General features: G+C 37.7%; 1 protein-coding gene across 2 annotated transcripts in view; it reads left to right on the forward strand.

The window, feature by feature from the left end:
- Positions 1 to 13,690, forward strand: part of ATP2A2 (ATPase sarcoplasmic/endoplasmic reticulum Ca2+ transporting 2) — a 69,956-nt gene that overhangs the window by 34,891 nt on the left and 21,375 nt on the right. For both annotated transcript variants that reach the window (XR_005213947.1, XM_037816534.1), the window contains exons 6-7: positions 8,919 to 8,999; positions 10,784 to 10,869. Coding sequence is in view for 1 of the 2 variants with exons in the window: in XM_037816534.1 (XP_037672462.1) it covers positions 8,919 to 8,999; positions 10,784 to 10,869 (167 nt within the window). In the remaining variant the exon portion in view is untranslated. The remainder of the gene's footprint in view (positions 1 to 8,918; positions 9,000 to 10,783; positions 10,870 to 13,690) is intronic.

Here is a 13,690-nt window from a genome sequence, read left to right on the forward strand (position 1 = left end):
TCTTACATACCGGTACGTACGTAACTGGAAACTTGCCTACTCTGGCCAGCTGTGCAATTTTTAGTCCATTTTTTAAATAAAATAGTTCCTTATGAGCTAAAATATACTTTTGTTGTATACATTTTTTATTTTGGGTCACTTGGATATCTAATTCCTCTTCATATGATGGTCTGTTAGGTATTTGAAGGTAAATCATTGATTATTCAGAACTGTAGAGGAATGTACAAACCCTTACTTCAGAGACGAATGTGTAAACTTGGATATCTAATTCCTCTTCATATGATGGTCTGTTAGGTATTTGAAGGTAAATCATTGATTATTCAGAACTGTAGAGGAATGTACAAACCCTTACTTCAGAGACGAATGTGTAAACCCTTATTTCGGAGGTAAGTTTGTAGTTTATCCAAGAGCATGTGACAAGTCTTGGTAGAACTAGGAGTCTTAAATGTTTAACAGTATGATGTATCCTAAAATTTTTATTTCCAAAGTAGTCTTGGCTCTTTCAGTTACTCTTGTAATTATTTTCAAACCCTTTACAATCTTAATAGCTCTTCTTTGCTGCCCAGACTCGAATACTGTTATGTAAATAGAGTCTGATACTGTAGAGACGCTTCATCTGCTCTTACAGATTAGGGAAATGTCTTTTCCAGTTTTGTCCTACCAGCTAAAATGAGTCTTTCTCACCTGTGCTTGTCCTCCCTACATCTCTAATCCTCTATTAACATAGATTTTGTTTGTTTTAGTCCAAATGTAGAATTTAAACAAATACCATTATTAAACCTCATTCAGCTCACTTAAGTTTGAGATACCTTTGGGTCTTGATTTTTTTTTTTCCCTGTTACTAGCTTTGTGACATTCTTCAACTAGATAATTATCATCATAAGTCTTTGATGCTTGTGTATTAAAGGAAATAAAAGTGTGCAGTTTCTTCATTGACAAATATTGTGCACTCATTCTGTGCCAGGCATATTGCTAGGGGACAGGAAGTGATTGAGTGGCTCTGCTTAATGGAACTTTTGGTCTAATGGGGAAGACAGATGAAGCACAATGTAATGAGTGTTGTAAAAGACAAGGACAGCCCTTTGTAGACACCTGCAGTAAGGGATACACAAATTCGGTCTGAGGATTCAAGAAGAGCGTCTTCCTATTTGGGAGGGAGGAGAAGCAGTATGGGAAGAAATTTGAGTACTGAGGAACTGAAACCATTGGGTCTGAAGCTTGGAGGGCGGGGGAGTGGTAAGTGGTGAGCTGCAGTTAGTTGGGTCTTGGAGGGAGTTAACTGTGGTAGAGATAATAGATTTTATTTCAAGTCTAGTAGGAAGAAGCCATGGAAAGATTTTAAACAAGATGATAATCACATTGGCATGTTTAAAAGATATGGCATATTAAAGATAACACTCCCAAAATCAGATTGAGAGCAAATGTACTATATTATGGCAATTTGTAATGTTCCTTCCGTGCTCACCCTGAGGCCTGGAAGTAGTTTTAAGTAGGCAAATACTCCTTCTCAGATGAAGAATTTCATTCATTCTGCCTGACTACAAAATTTATGACTCAAATTGGAAAGATAGTGATAATGTTCTGAGTCACAGGTAAGTGTTTAAGTAATTTAGTTTAATTCTATTATGTCTTGCTTTTATCAGGAGCCATTTAAACTTAAAAACAATAATATTTAGGAGGCAATTTCTGTTCTTATAGAGTTTCCTCTTAGAGAAGATTTGAATAGCTCTTTGGGATTTGTCATGGTAAATTAGATTTTGTTTTTTAAACTAACTCTTAACTTGCACTCCTGGTAAACCCCTGAAGTATTATTTTAAGGATCTTGTTCAGATTCAAAATAATCTGTTTATTGTGATACTAGGTTAAAGAGCTCTGGACTTAAGGAACCAACAGATGTTAGATATATAAATGGAAGGTAGTTTATAAATAGAGTATTCTTTTATTACACCTGCCTAGACCCAAAATGACAGAGAAAAAATTTGTGGAGGAATAAATTGCGTAGCATTCCGTTGGCAAGAGTAAGAAATTTCCACTATCACTTGCCCTTGGAGGCATTGACGTGCCCTGTCAGGGAGGTAATCACTAGATGTGATCATCATGACAGTGAGGCTCTCACTCATTGCGCACAAAACCGTCTATCTGGAATTCATTGAAGCCTGCAGACAAAGGAAAGTTGTTAGGTCTTAGTTGAGAAGGTATTCCATAGATATTTACTTTCATGAGCCTTACATTCCTCAGAGAGCCTGCTGCCTAAAGATTCAGATCCTAAATTGAATCTTACAGACAAACAGTATGAAGCAGAGGCACGCAGCAAGTTAAACAAAGTTGCTCATGAGTTACGGATCCTGAGGCAGACTCCTTTACTTCCCAGCCTTAGTTTTCTGTCTGTAAAATGAGGGTATAGTGTGGTCAAGACGATGGGAGGTAGGGTCTCTCTCTAGCTAAGAGTATACTGTAATATGGCAGATTTTTAAAACCGTTTGGATGTTTGCTGTAGCACCTTTCTATAAAGAGATGAGTTTCTAGGGAACAGATAAAAGGGAACCTTCAGGTGGTCCGTTTCACAGCGCTGTGAGGCTTAGGGGTCCCTTTGGCCAGGAGTGGCACCCTTGGCACAAGAGAAGTGGCACATGGTAAAGGCTCTTCTACATGAGCCCTTAGTGGGAGCTAGGGCCCTCACTGTCATGGGGTTTTTCTTTTTATTTTATTTTATTTTTTTTTAATCGTGTTAACAAATATACAACATAACATATCCCATCTTAACCACCTTCAAGCATACGATTCATTGGTGTCAGTTGCATTCACTATTCTGTGCTATGATCACCACCATCCATTACCAGAAGTTTTCCGTCACCCCAAACAGAAACTGTTTTCAGCTTTGATCTCCCATTTCCTTTCCTCCTTGATAATCTATAATCTACTCTCCCTCTATGAATAACTATTCTAGTTATTTCCTATAAGTGAAATCATACTATATCTGTTTTTTTTTTTGTCGGACTTAGTTCATTCAACATGTTTTCAAGGTTCGTCCATGTATGAGAGTTTCATTTCTTACAGCTGAATAATATTCCACTGTATGGATACACCACAATTTGTTTGTCCATTCTTAATGTTGATGGACAGTTGGGTAGTTTCCACCTTTCAGCTATTGTGAATAATGCTGCTGTGAAAACTGGTGTACAGCTATCTGTTGGGGTTTCTGCTTTCAGTTCTTTTGGGTATATGTTTAAAAGTGGGTATATCAAAAAAAAAAAAAAAAAAAGAGGGTATCTATATTGTTTTACTGCATTTGGAGAACTTTTAAAAATGGATTCCTGGACTGCACCCCAAATGCGTTAAACCAGACTGAGTCAATCTTGATAACCTATAGTTTTTAAAATGTCTCCAGATTAACTTTTCTTTTTAATTCCTAAATAGTTAATTGTTTTCCAATTAGAATGATAGATGTAAGACAAGAAAAGCTGAGGAGAGCTTGAGGTTGGTTTTAAGGACTTTTTCCAGGTCATTGTTCCACTAGCATTTGACATTTGAGGCATTACTGGATATGTGGGGGGAAAAAATTGAATGTATAGCAGTGTAATTTCTGTATGGCCACGAGACACCCCTCATATATTTATACTGCTTTTAAGGGGGAAAAAGTAGTTGGTTTCTTTATGATTAATGCTAGTTTCTATATAATTAATGCTGGTTTATTTATAACGCATTAATTTTGGGTGCAGCCCATGTATAGTATGGTCTCACTTAAACTAATAGCTAATATGTTAGCTGTATTCCCTAGAAACAGATTTATCCTTGGTATTTGTTGCCTCAAAAATACATTTTTTCATCAGTTTCAAATCATCTGAGCTTCTCCTGAAACACAGCAAAATAAATCACAAGGCATTCCTTTTGCATCATCTTGTACTTTGTCCTCATATTTGTATTGGGAATATGAGCTATGATTTATATACAGAGTTAAGTAGAATAAAGAGATTCAACTTTGAATGTGAAATCAGGCACCGTAGTGCTTTAAATTGCTGGTATATCCTCATCTGTCAAAGTGCTACAGTGTGACAGTTGATAGATCGTGGGAACCTCTGTAATACTGGACAGAAGTCTTGTCTTCTGGTTCATGTAGGATTGTGACAAATCTCAAACATCAAAGGTACATGGTCAAGTCATTTTTGCATTTGGAGTCATGTTCATTTAGTTTTTACTATTTTTCTTTTTGTGTTCAAGGGCTCATGGGATAAGGCTTATTGTGAAAAGCAGAAATAATAGTAAAAGATTTTTTTTTAATTTGTGAATTTTCGTCTTGATGGAAAAAGATTTTAGCTGTTGAAAGTCACTAAGTTTAGACTGGTTACTTTAGACTGGTTACTTTATTCTCGTTACTTTATTCTCGTAATCATCTGTTAGATGTGCTCCCTTCAGTGAGCAGAATTGTATTAAAAGGAAAGGTTCTGGTTTATTCAGTTTTGAATATTGCTGTTTGTTGCATAAGCATTTCCAGCAGGAATTTTACAATGTACTGTGTCCCTGCAATCAAATGCAAGGATGATCTGTGTCTCTGGAGATTTTATGCTAATTGTTTCTCTCTCTGCTGCCTTGTGAACACATTGCCTACTTTGGCTACAGATTTGTTTCATGAGCTAGAGCTTTAAAAGCAAATGATACTCACCTTGAATTTTAAAGTTCTGAAATGCAGAAAAATGAGAACTAAATTGAAGGTTTTAATGAGTGAAATCTGCTTTTTGGACTAAATGGCCATTTTGCCAGTGTGTATGCAACCACTGACAGTGTTGTAACTTCGGATGCAGTCTAGAAAATGAACACTTGACTTGACAATACCATCTGTAATTCTAGGGAGAATTTACTTTTTATTTGTTCTGATTTTTAACTGTCCTCGCATGAGACTTCCAAAATCACTTTTGTCACCTTTCAGGAAGATATGCTTATTTTTAATGTCTAGTTGCTTTGGCACAGGTGTCCGTCCACCTATTTCAACAGTACTTAAACACGTACAGTGTGCTGGTTACTGTTTTCAAGGTGCATGTGAAATTTGTCTTGATATGTTACTGGGTCTGCATTGGAGGCATTGTATTTTGTACAGATCTAGGAAAGGGGCTAAGAAGTAGGCACTTGAAGATCTGTTAAAGGAACTATTTGGCCCAAAAAAGAAGACTCAGTTGACTTTAAAAAGATCTTCCAGAGGTTATGCAAGAATTATTCTCTTAATTTGATAATTCAAAATTCAAATACTAAAGGGTACAAAGTGAAGTCTCCTTTCCACCCATGCTGTGGCTACCCACTTAACAGTTTTTGTTATCCCTTCCTGGAGGAATTTCTGTCTACACTGTATTTTAGAGAAAATTTTGCTTTAGAATGAAGAGAGATGCTCACCTTTCCACTGTTAACAAAAATATATCCTGTGAATAACCACGTTGGTGAGCATATCTATAGAATATGTTCCTCAAAATGGAATTTGTAGGTTAAAAATTAGGCTTTTGTAATTTTGATAAATATTGCCATATTGCCTTCCAGTAATTTTGTAACAATTTACCTTCATACTCAGCAGCATATTCAGTGCAGCTATAAAGTATGGAAGGATAGCTGAATTATAAATACTAAACAGGCTCTGAATATTACATTACAAGAAGGGGTTGAGAGCCACTGGAACGTGCGGTGCCTCAGGGCGGGGGGAGTGGCCGAGGATAGGGGACAGGAGCTCACTGCCATGTGTGCCCAGCACTCTGTCCCTCACTGGCCACTGACACCCTGCCTCTGCAGCCAGCACCGCACAGAAAAGCTTCGATGACCCTCTGCCCTTCACCAGGTGAGGCCAGTGTCCAGGACCTTGGCTTCTCATCTCCCTTGGGCTTATGCCAGAGATATAAAACTCGGTGCAGATGCCCAATCCTTAGTGCCTCAAGGTGTAGACCTTTTAGCCGACGCTGTAGCCGTTCCTGCTGGGCCAAAGGGAAGAACAGTGATTATTGAACAGAGTTGGGGAAGTCCCAAAGTAACAGAAGATGGTGCAACCATTGCAAAGTCAATTGACTTGAAGGATAAGTACAAAAATATTTGCGCCAGCGTTGTTCAGGATGTTGCCAGTAACACAGATGAAGAGGCTGGGGGTGGCACCACCACTGCTCCTGTACTGGCATGCTCTATTGTCAAGGAAGCCTTCAAGAAGATAAGCAGAGGAGCTGCTCCAGTGGAAATCAAAAGTATGATGCTAGCTGTTGATGTTGTAATTGGTAGACCTAAGAAACAGTGAAAACCTGTGGCAATCCCTGAAGAAACTGCTTGGGTTGCTACAGTTTCTGCAAACAGAGACAAAGAAATTGGCAGCATCATTTCTGACGCAGTGAAAAAGGTTGAAAGAAAGGGTGTCCTCACAGTAAGGGATAGAAAAACATTGAATGATGAATTAGAGATTATTGTAGACATGAAGTTTGATTGGGGTTACATTTCTCCATACTTGAGTAATACATCAAAAGATCAGAAATGTGAATTCCAAGATGCCTGCATTCTGTTGACTGAAAAGAAAATTTCTAGCGTCCAGTCCAGTATACCTGCTCTTGAAATTGCCAGTGCTCACTGTGAGCCCTTGGTCATAATTGCTGAAGATGTTGTGGAGAAGCTCTTAAGTACACTTGTTTTTTTTTTGTTTGTTTTTTTGTTTTTTGTTTTCTTTTTAATTTTTATTGGGCTTGTCCAGATACTATACAATTATCCAAAAATCCAAAGTGTACAATCAGTTGCCCCTGGTACCCTCATACAGCTGTGCATCCACCACCACACTTAATTTTTGTTCAATTTTTAGAATGTTTTCATTATTCCAGACAGGAAATAAAGTAAAAGATGAAAAGAAAAAAAGAAAAGGAAACTCAAATCCTCCTGTGTCCCTAACCAACCCCCCTCAATTGTTGACTCCTAGTGTTGGAAGTACACTTGTTTTGAATAGGCTGAAAGTCGGTCTTCAGGTTGTAGAAGTCAAAGCTCCAGGTTTTGGTGACAATAGAAATAACCAGCTTAAAGGCATGGCTTTTGCTAATGGTGGTGCAGTGTTTGGAGAAAGAGAGGTTGACTGTAAACCTTGAAGTTTGGCCTCATGCTTTGGGAAAAGTTGGAGAGATCATTGTGACCAGAGATGATGCCATGGTCTTGAAAGGCTCAAGTTGAAAAGCATATTCACGAAATCATTGAGCAGTTAGCTGTCACACCTAGTGAATATGAAAAGGAAAGACTAAAGGAACATCTTTCTAGCAAAACTCTCAGATAGAATAGCTGTGCTGAAGGTTGGTGGAACAAGTGATGTGGAAGTGATTGAAGAGAAAGACGGGTTCACAGATGCACTCAGTGAAACATGAGCTGTTGTTGAAGGCGGCATTGTTCTGGGAGGTGGTTGTGCTCTGCTTTGATGCGCTCCAGCCTCGGACTCACTAACTCCAACTAATGAAGATCAAAAAATTCGTATAGAAATTATTATAAAAGAACACTCAGAATTCCTGCAGTGGCCATTGCTAAGAATGCAGGTGTTGAAGGATCATTGATAGTTGAGAAAATTATGCCGAGTTCCTCAGAAGTGGGTGATGATGCTGTGCTTGGAAATTTTGTGAATATGGTGGAAAAAGGAATTATTGATCCAACTGAGATTGTAAGAACTGCTATACGGGATGCTGTTAACCACAGCAGAAGTTATAGTCATAGAAATTCTTGAAGAAGAGAACGACCCTGCATGGGTGGAATGGGCGATATGGGGGGTGGCATGCTCTAATTCCTAGAATAGTGCTTTACTATAATTAATGAACTCTGAAGGGAACCTCAAGGCAGTGTTTCTCACCAATAGCTTAGGAAAGTCATTTGAAGAAAAGCCTGGCTGATGTAAGAAAATCACTGTAACCGTCAGTTACTGGTTTCAGTTGACAATATGTAATGGTTTACTGCTGTCATTGTCCCTGCCTACAGATAATTTATCTTGTATTTTTGAACAAAAAGGCATTTGTACATTCCCAATACTGAGAACGAGAGCTATGTACTGGTGTGTTGCTTTCAACTTAAATCACTGAGGGATTTTTACTGGTTCTGTTAAAATCAGGATTTTAGTGCTTGCCCTCACTAGATGAGAATTTAAGAAGCGGCCTTTCTGTGGAGAGGAAGAATAATTGTGTACAATGTAGAAAAATAGCCAATTATGTGACAAACCTCTGTCTGTGAAAATTTGTTTAAAGTTAAAAGTATATATTACAAGACATGATAGGTTTTTTGACATTCTATATATTCAAATTTGTCCCTTTTTAGCAGTGTACTGACCCAGAATTCTCATTAGTCTCTGCACCTGCGCTTGTTGCAGCTGCTAAGCTGCCTCTGGTGATTTGCGCCTCTGAATGAAACCACCACGTTTTCAGACTATGTCCCCCCCCCCCCCCCATGTAAGGATCCTCTTTCTGTACGTCCTTGCCAACTTGGTGTATTGTCTCAACCCTCAGTGTTTGTTAGTTTGATAGGTAAAAAGTGGTGTCTCTTTTAGTGCTATTTTGCATTTCTCTTATGAGAGTGTTTAATTGAGCATCTTTTCAAAGAGCTGTCTGTGTTTCCTATTTATCATTGTTTATACTTAATTTTGCTGAATAGGAAAATATTCTTTAAAGTGAAAGCTTTGATGTGAGCATATGTAGCTACCTTGTGTTTAAAATAATGTGTACTTGGAGGTTTTCCCTATCATCATCCTCTTTCCTGTGCAATTCAGATCTTATATGTATCCAGTTAAGGAGTTATGAGCCTGAGATAAGCTGACTGTCGTGCTTAACAGAATTTTTGTGTATTTGTGCTGAAAGAGGCTTTTTGTTTTCTTTAAAAATTGTTTGATTTTTAGATAAATTCATCTTTTTCTAACATTGATTATTTTAGCTGCCTTTTTTTCCCCTGATTAGTTGGTGACAAAGTTCCTGCTGATATAAGGCTAACTTCCATCAAATCGACAACTCTCAGAGTAGACCAGTCGATTCTCACAGGTAAATACTATGATATTGAAAGTCATTGAACTTCTGAAGCCTCTCTGATATCCCATGTAGTAGAGTTGACTCCTGCCCTGCTGCCCCTTTATGGTGCTCCACCATCTTCATCCCCTCGAAGACACCTGTTGCTTAGAGCTTTATCACTTAGGCTTTTTTGCCATTATATTGGTTTAAAGGCATTGAGTGGGGGAAACCATGCTGATGATTTAACAACAAACCAGATATGGCGTTCTTATCATAAGGCTCCTATTTTTTAAATTTTCCAAAAGTTGGTTTTGATTCAAGAGAAAAGAAACCAAGCCACCATTGTTTTTACTTTTATTTTTTTTTAGGATTAGAAATTATTAGCAGAGGTGGTCTTCTTGAGTTTAAAGTGTTAAGTTTTCCCTGTTGTGTGAAAGAAAAGTGGATTACTTATTCAGGGTCTTTTTGAAGGGAGGCAGAGGCTCCATGACTGTAATTTTTTTCTTATTGGAGGAATGCTGATCTCACATCTGACATACTTTGTAGTAATCAGTTAACAAAGGTTAGTGCACCAAAAAAAAAGTGTTTTTACTACCTGGAGTCATACACTTAGATTTGGGATTGTTTGGAACATTTTCCTACCTTTGTTTGATAAAGGCACAGTCTAGGGTGGAGGGTTCATATTAACTGGAAGTAAGGTTGTCAGATGATTAACTTAAATACAATGCTAACCTGAATTAAATGGTGAGTAAATATAAAATTTAAAGGTTATCAAGATTTTCTATTTGATTATCAGTTTTAAAAAGCAACTCCTGTTGTAGAGGTACTGATATGAGTCACCTGGGTTCTATATTTGTTTCATTGTTTCTTTATGAATAGCTTATCTATTAAAACATCCATGAGCAGCAACAAGCTGGACGCTTATAAAATATTGGGGGAAATTACCAGGTTTTCTATATGTTTGAATTTTTTATTTTGTGCCTGCAGAAATAATTGCTACTTTAAAAACTCTATAGAAGTTGTTGAGTATCTACCTTTTTAAATCATACTGTAGTTTTAGGCTAGATTGAAATATCAGACTCTTTCAACAGCTATTCAGAATTTGCTACCTGCAACCAAAAATGAACAGTTGGAGCCATATTTCAGAGCAGTCACATTAACCCTATATATTTCATAAGTGACGTTAAATTAAGTTTAAACCAAATTCAACACATTTTTTAAAAAGTTTTAAAAGGTAATCTTTTAAAACCATGTGATTGCTTTATTTCAGTTTTGCTTTATTGAGATGGAATGGTCTAATAGTGCTTGCAGATATTTCTAATAGACTGTTCTCATTGTTCATCATTGGCATTACTGAACAAAAATATTTTGCCTTCCCAGTGGATGGCACTCATTATTATTTAATATATATTGTGTCTACAATTTTTGTAGTCTCTGAAAAGTAAAAATATATTCGCTTCTTACAGATGTTTTATTAGAGTATAAACTTTTTTTATTAGAGTATATACTGTGTTTGAGTATAAAATGATACCGAATATAAACTAAATTTGAATAGGTATTCCAGAAAATAAAAATCACTGACTAGAATTTTGCCTCAAAATTAAGTTCCTTTATTATATTGATTTTAATCTTGACATTAGTTCTTTGCTTGGGAATGAGCTTCTTTTACAGAAGTTGGGTAATAAATTACCTCCGTTGGATGAGCTGATACTCAGTAATACCCTGAGCGTGGTAATGAGTTGGCATAGATGAGGTGCCCAGGTCCTGGTTGTGGGCAGCACAGATCTAACCACTCTTCTCCCTCTCAACCTCCTTAGGTGAATCTGTCTCTGTTATCAAGCACACGGACCCCGTCCCTGACCCACGGGCTGTCAATCAAGACAAGAAGAACATGCTCTTTTCTGTAAGTACTTTAATCAAATATGGTTTTATTAGATGTCTCAAAGAGTCTTATATTTTCCATTGAAGAGTTGGTGATTTATTCTGAAGATAATCGCTTTTTGTGGCAAGGCTCATCTGTCGAGAAAACATCAATGATATGTAACAGTAGAATATGTGATTTAGGGGTCTCTTTTTTTTTTTTCCCCCTTAATTGGCAGGTTTTCAGGATCAAAAAAAAATAATCAGGTTAAATGTCTTAAGACTCTTATCTATAAGCATAGTTGAAAAGCAGACCTGTTTGGAAAAGCTGTAGTCTATAAAGACGGTTGTTTTCAAAATGTGAGTGATGTCTGTATGTGTTTCACACACACACACACAAAGTGTGATTAGAGACGGTAGATGTGGCAAAACAATAATTGGTATTGTTGTGAAAAGTGGTGTATGGACATTCATGGTATTTCAATGTCCCTGTTGATTTGACATCTTTTATTTATTTTTTTAAATCTTCATTTTATTGAGATATATTCACATACCACGCAGTCATACAAAACAAATCGTACTTTCGATTGTTTACAGTACCATTACATGGTGGTACATTCATCACCCAAATCAATCCCTGGCACCTTCATTAGCACACACACAAAAATAACAAGAATAATAATTAGAGTGAAAAAGAGCAATTGAAGTAAAAAAGAACACTGGGTACCTTTGTCTGTTTGTTTCCTTCCCCTATTTTTCTACTCATCCATCCATAAACTAGACAAAGTGGAGTGTGGTCCTTATGGCTTTCCCAATCCCATTGTCACCCCTCATAAGCTACATTTTTATACAACTGTCTTCGAGATTCATGGGTTCTGGGTTGTAGTTTGATAGTTTCAGGTATCCACCACCAGCTACCCCAATTCTTTAGAACCTAAAAAGGGTTGTCTAAAGTGTGCATAAGAGTGCCCACCAGAGTGGCCTCTCGGCTCCTTTTGGAATCTATCTGCCACTGAAGCTTATTTCATTTCCTTTCACATCCCCCTTTTGGTCAAGAAGATGTTCTCCGTCCCACGATGCCAGGTCTACATTCCTCCCCGGGAGTCATATTCCGCGTTGCCAGGGAGATTCACTCCCCTGGGTGTCTGATCCCATGTAGTGGGGAGGGCAGTGATTTCACCTTTCAAGTTGGCTTAGCTAGAGAGACAGGGCCACATCTGAGCAACAAAGAGGCATTCGGGAGGAGGCTCTTAGGTACAACCATAGGGAGGCCTAGCCTCTCCTTTGCAGCAACCGTCTTCCCAAGGGTAAAACCTGTGGTAGAGGGCTCAACCCATCAAACCACCAGTCCCCTATGTCTGTGGTCATGTTAGCAACCATGGAGGTGGGGTAGGCGAATACCCCTGCATTCTCCACAGGCTCCTCAAGGGGGCACTACATCTTTTTTTTTTTTCCCTTGTTTTTCTTTTTTTCTTTTTTTTTTTTTTTAACTTTCCCTTCTTTTTTAAATCAACTGTATGAAAAAAAAAGTTAAAAAGAAAACAAACATACAATAAAAGAACATTCAAAGAGACCATAACAAGGGAGTAAGAAAAAGACAACTAACCTAAGATAACTGCTTAACTTCCAACATGTTCCTACTTTACCCCAAGAAAGTTACCTAATATAGCAACATTTCTGTGAACTTGCTCCTACTATATCCATCAGAAATTAACAGACCATAGTCATTCCTGGGCATCCCCAGAACGTTAAATAGCTTATCTGTTCTTCTTGGATTATTGTTCCCCCCTTCCTTAATTGCTCTCTATTGCTAGTTCCCCTACATTCTACATTATAAACCATTTGTTTTACATTTTTCAAAGTTCACATTAGTGGTAGCATATAATATTTCTCTTTTTGTGCCTGGCTTATTTCGCTCAGCATTATGTCTTCAAGGTTCATCCATGTTGTCATATGTTTCACGAGATCGTTCCTTCTTACTGCCGCGTAGTATTCCATCGTGTGTATATACCACATTTTATTTATCCACTCATCTGTTGAAGGACATTTGGGTTGTTTCCATCTCTTGGCAATTGTGAATAATGCTGCTATGAACATTGGCGTGCAGATATCTGTTCGTGTCACTGCTTTCCGATCTTCCGGGTATATACCGAGAAGTGCAATCGCTGGATCGAATGGTAGCTCTATATCTAGTTTTCTAAGGAACTGCCAGACTGACTTCCAGAGTGGCTGAACCATTATACAGTCCCACCAACAATGAATAAGAGTTCCAATTTCTCCACATCCCCTCCAGCATTTGTAGTTTCCTGTTTGTTTAATGGCAGCCATTCTAACCGGTGTTAGATGGTATCTCATTGTGGTCTTAATTTGCATCTCTCTAATAGCTAGTGAAGCTGAACATTTTTTCATGTGTTTCTTGGCCATTTGTATTTCCTCTTCAGAGAACTGTCTTTTCATATCTTTTGCCCATTTTATAATTGGGCTGTCTGTACTATTGATTTGACATCTTTTAAATAACAAGTCAGGGTGGTGGGGATTCACAGAGTTGTTTGGAATCTAGAATGCTGTTCGAAGTGGTGGACTTTTATGGGTTTACCACAATAATAGTAAATGAAGGACTATGTAGTTACAATGAAAATAATGAAGCAATATCATTCTAACACTAGCAATTAATTAAAGTGGGGTAGGGAGAGAACTCATGTTTAATTTTGATTTTTTTTCATGTGCTGGTATATGAACGGAGGTCCTCAAGGTAGTTCATGGGGATGTGTATTTACAGCTGACAAAAAAGTAGAGGAGGTTGAACTGTTGGCACCAGAGTTAGGAATGCTTAGGGTTGACAGCTGTGTGGAGTTTGAAAAATT

The sequence above is a fragment of the Choloepus didactylus genome, chromosome 23 (assembly GCF_015220235.1).
Source record: "Choloepus didactylus isolate mChoDid1 chromosome 23, mChoDid1.pri, whole genome shotgun sequence".
NCBI classification, from domain to species: Eukaryota; Metazoa; Chordata; class Mammalia; order Pilosa; family Megalonychidae; genus Choloepus; species Choloepus didactylus.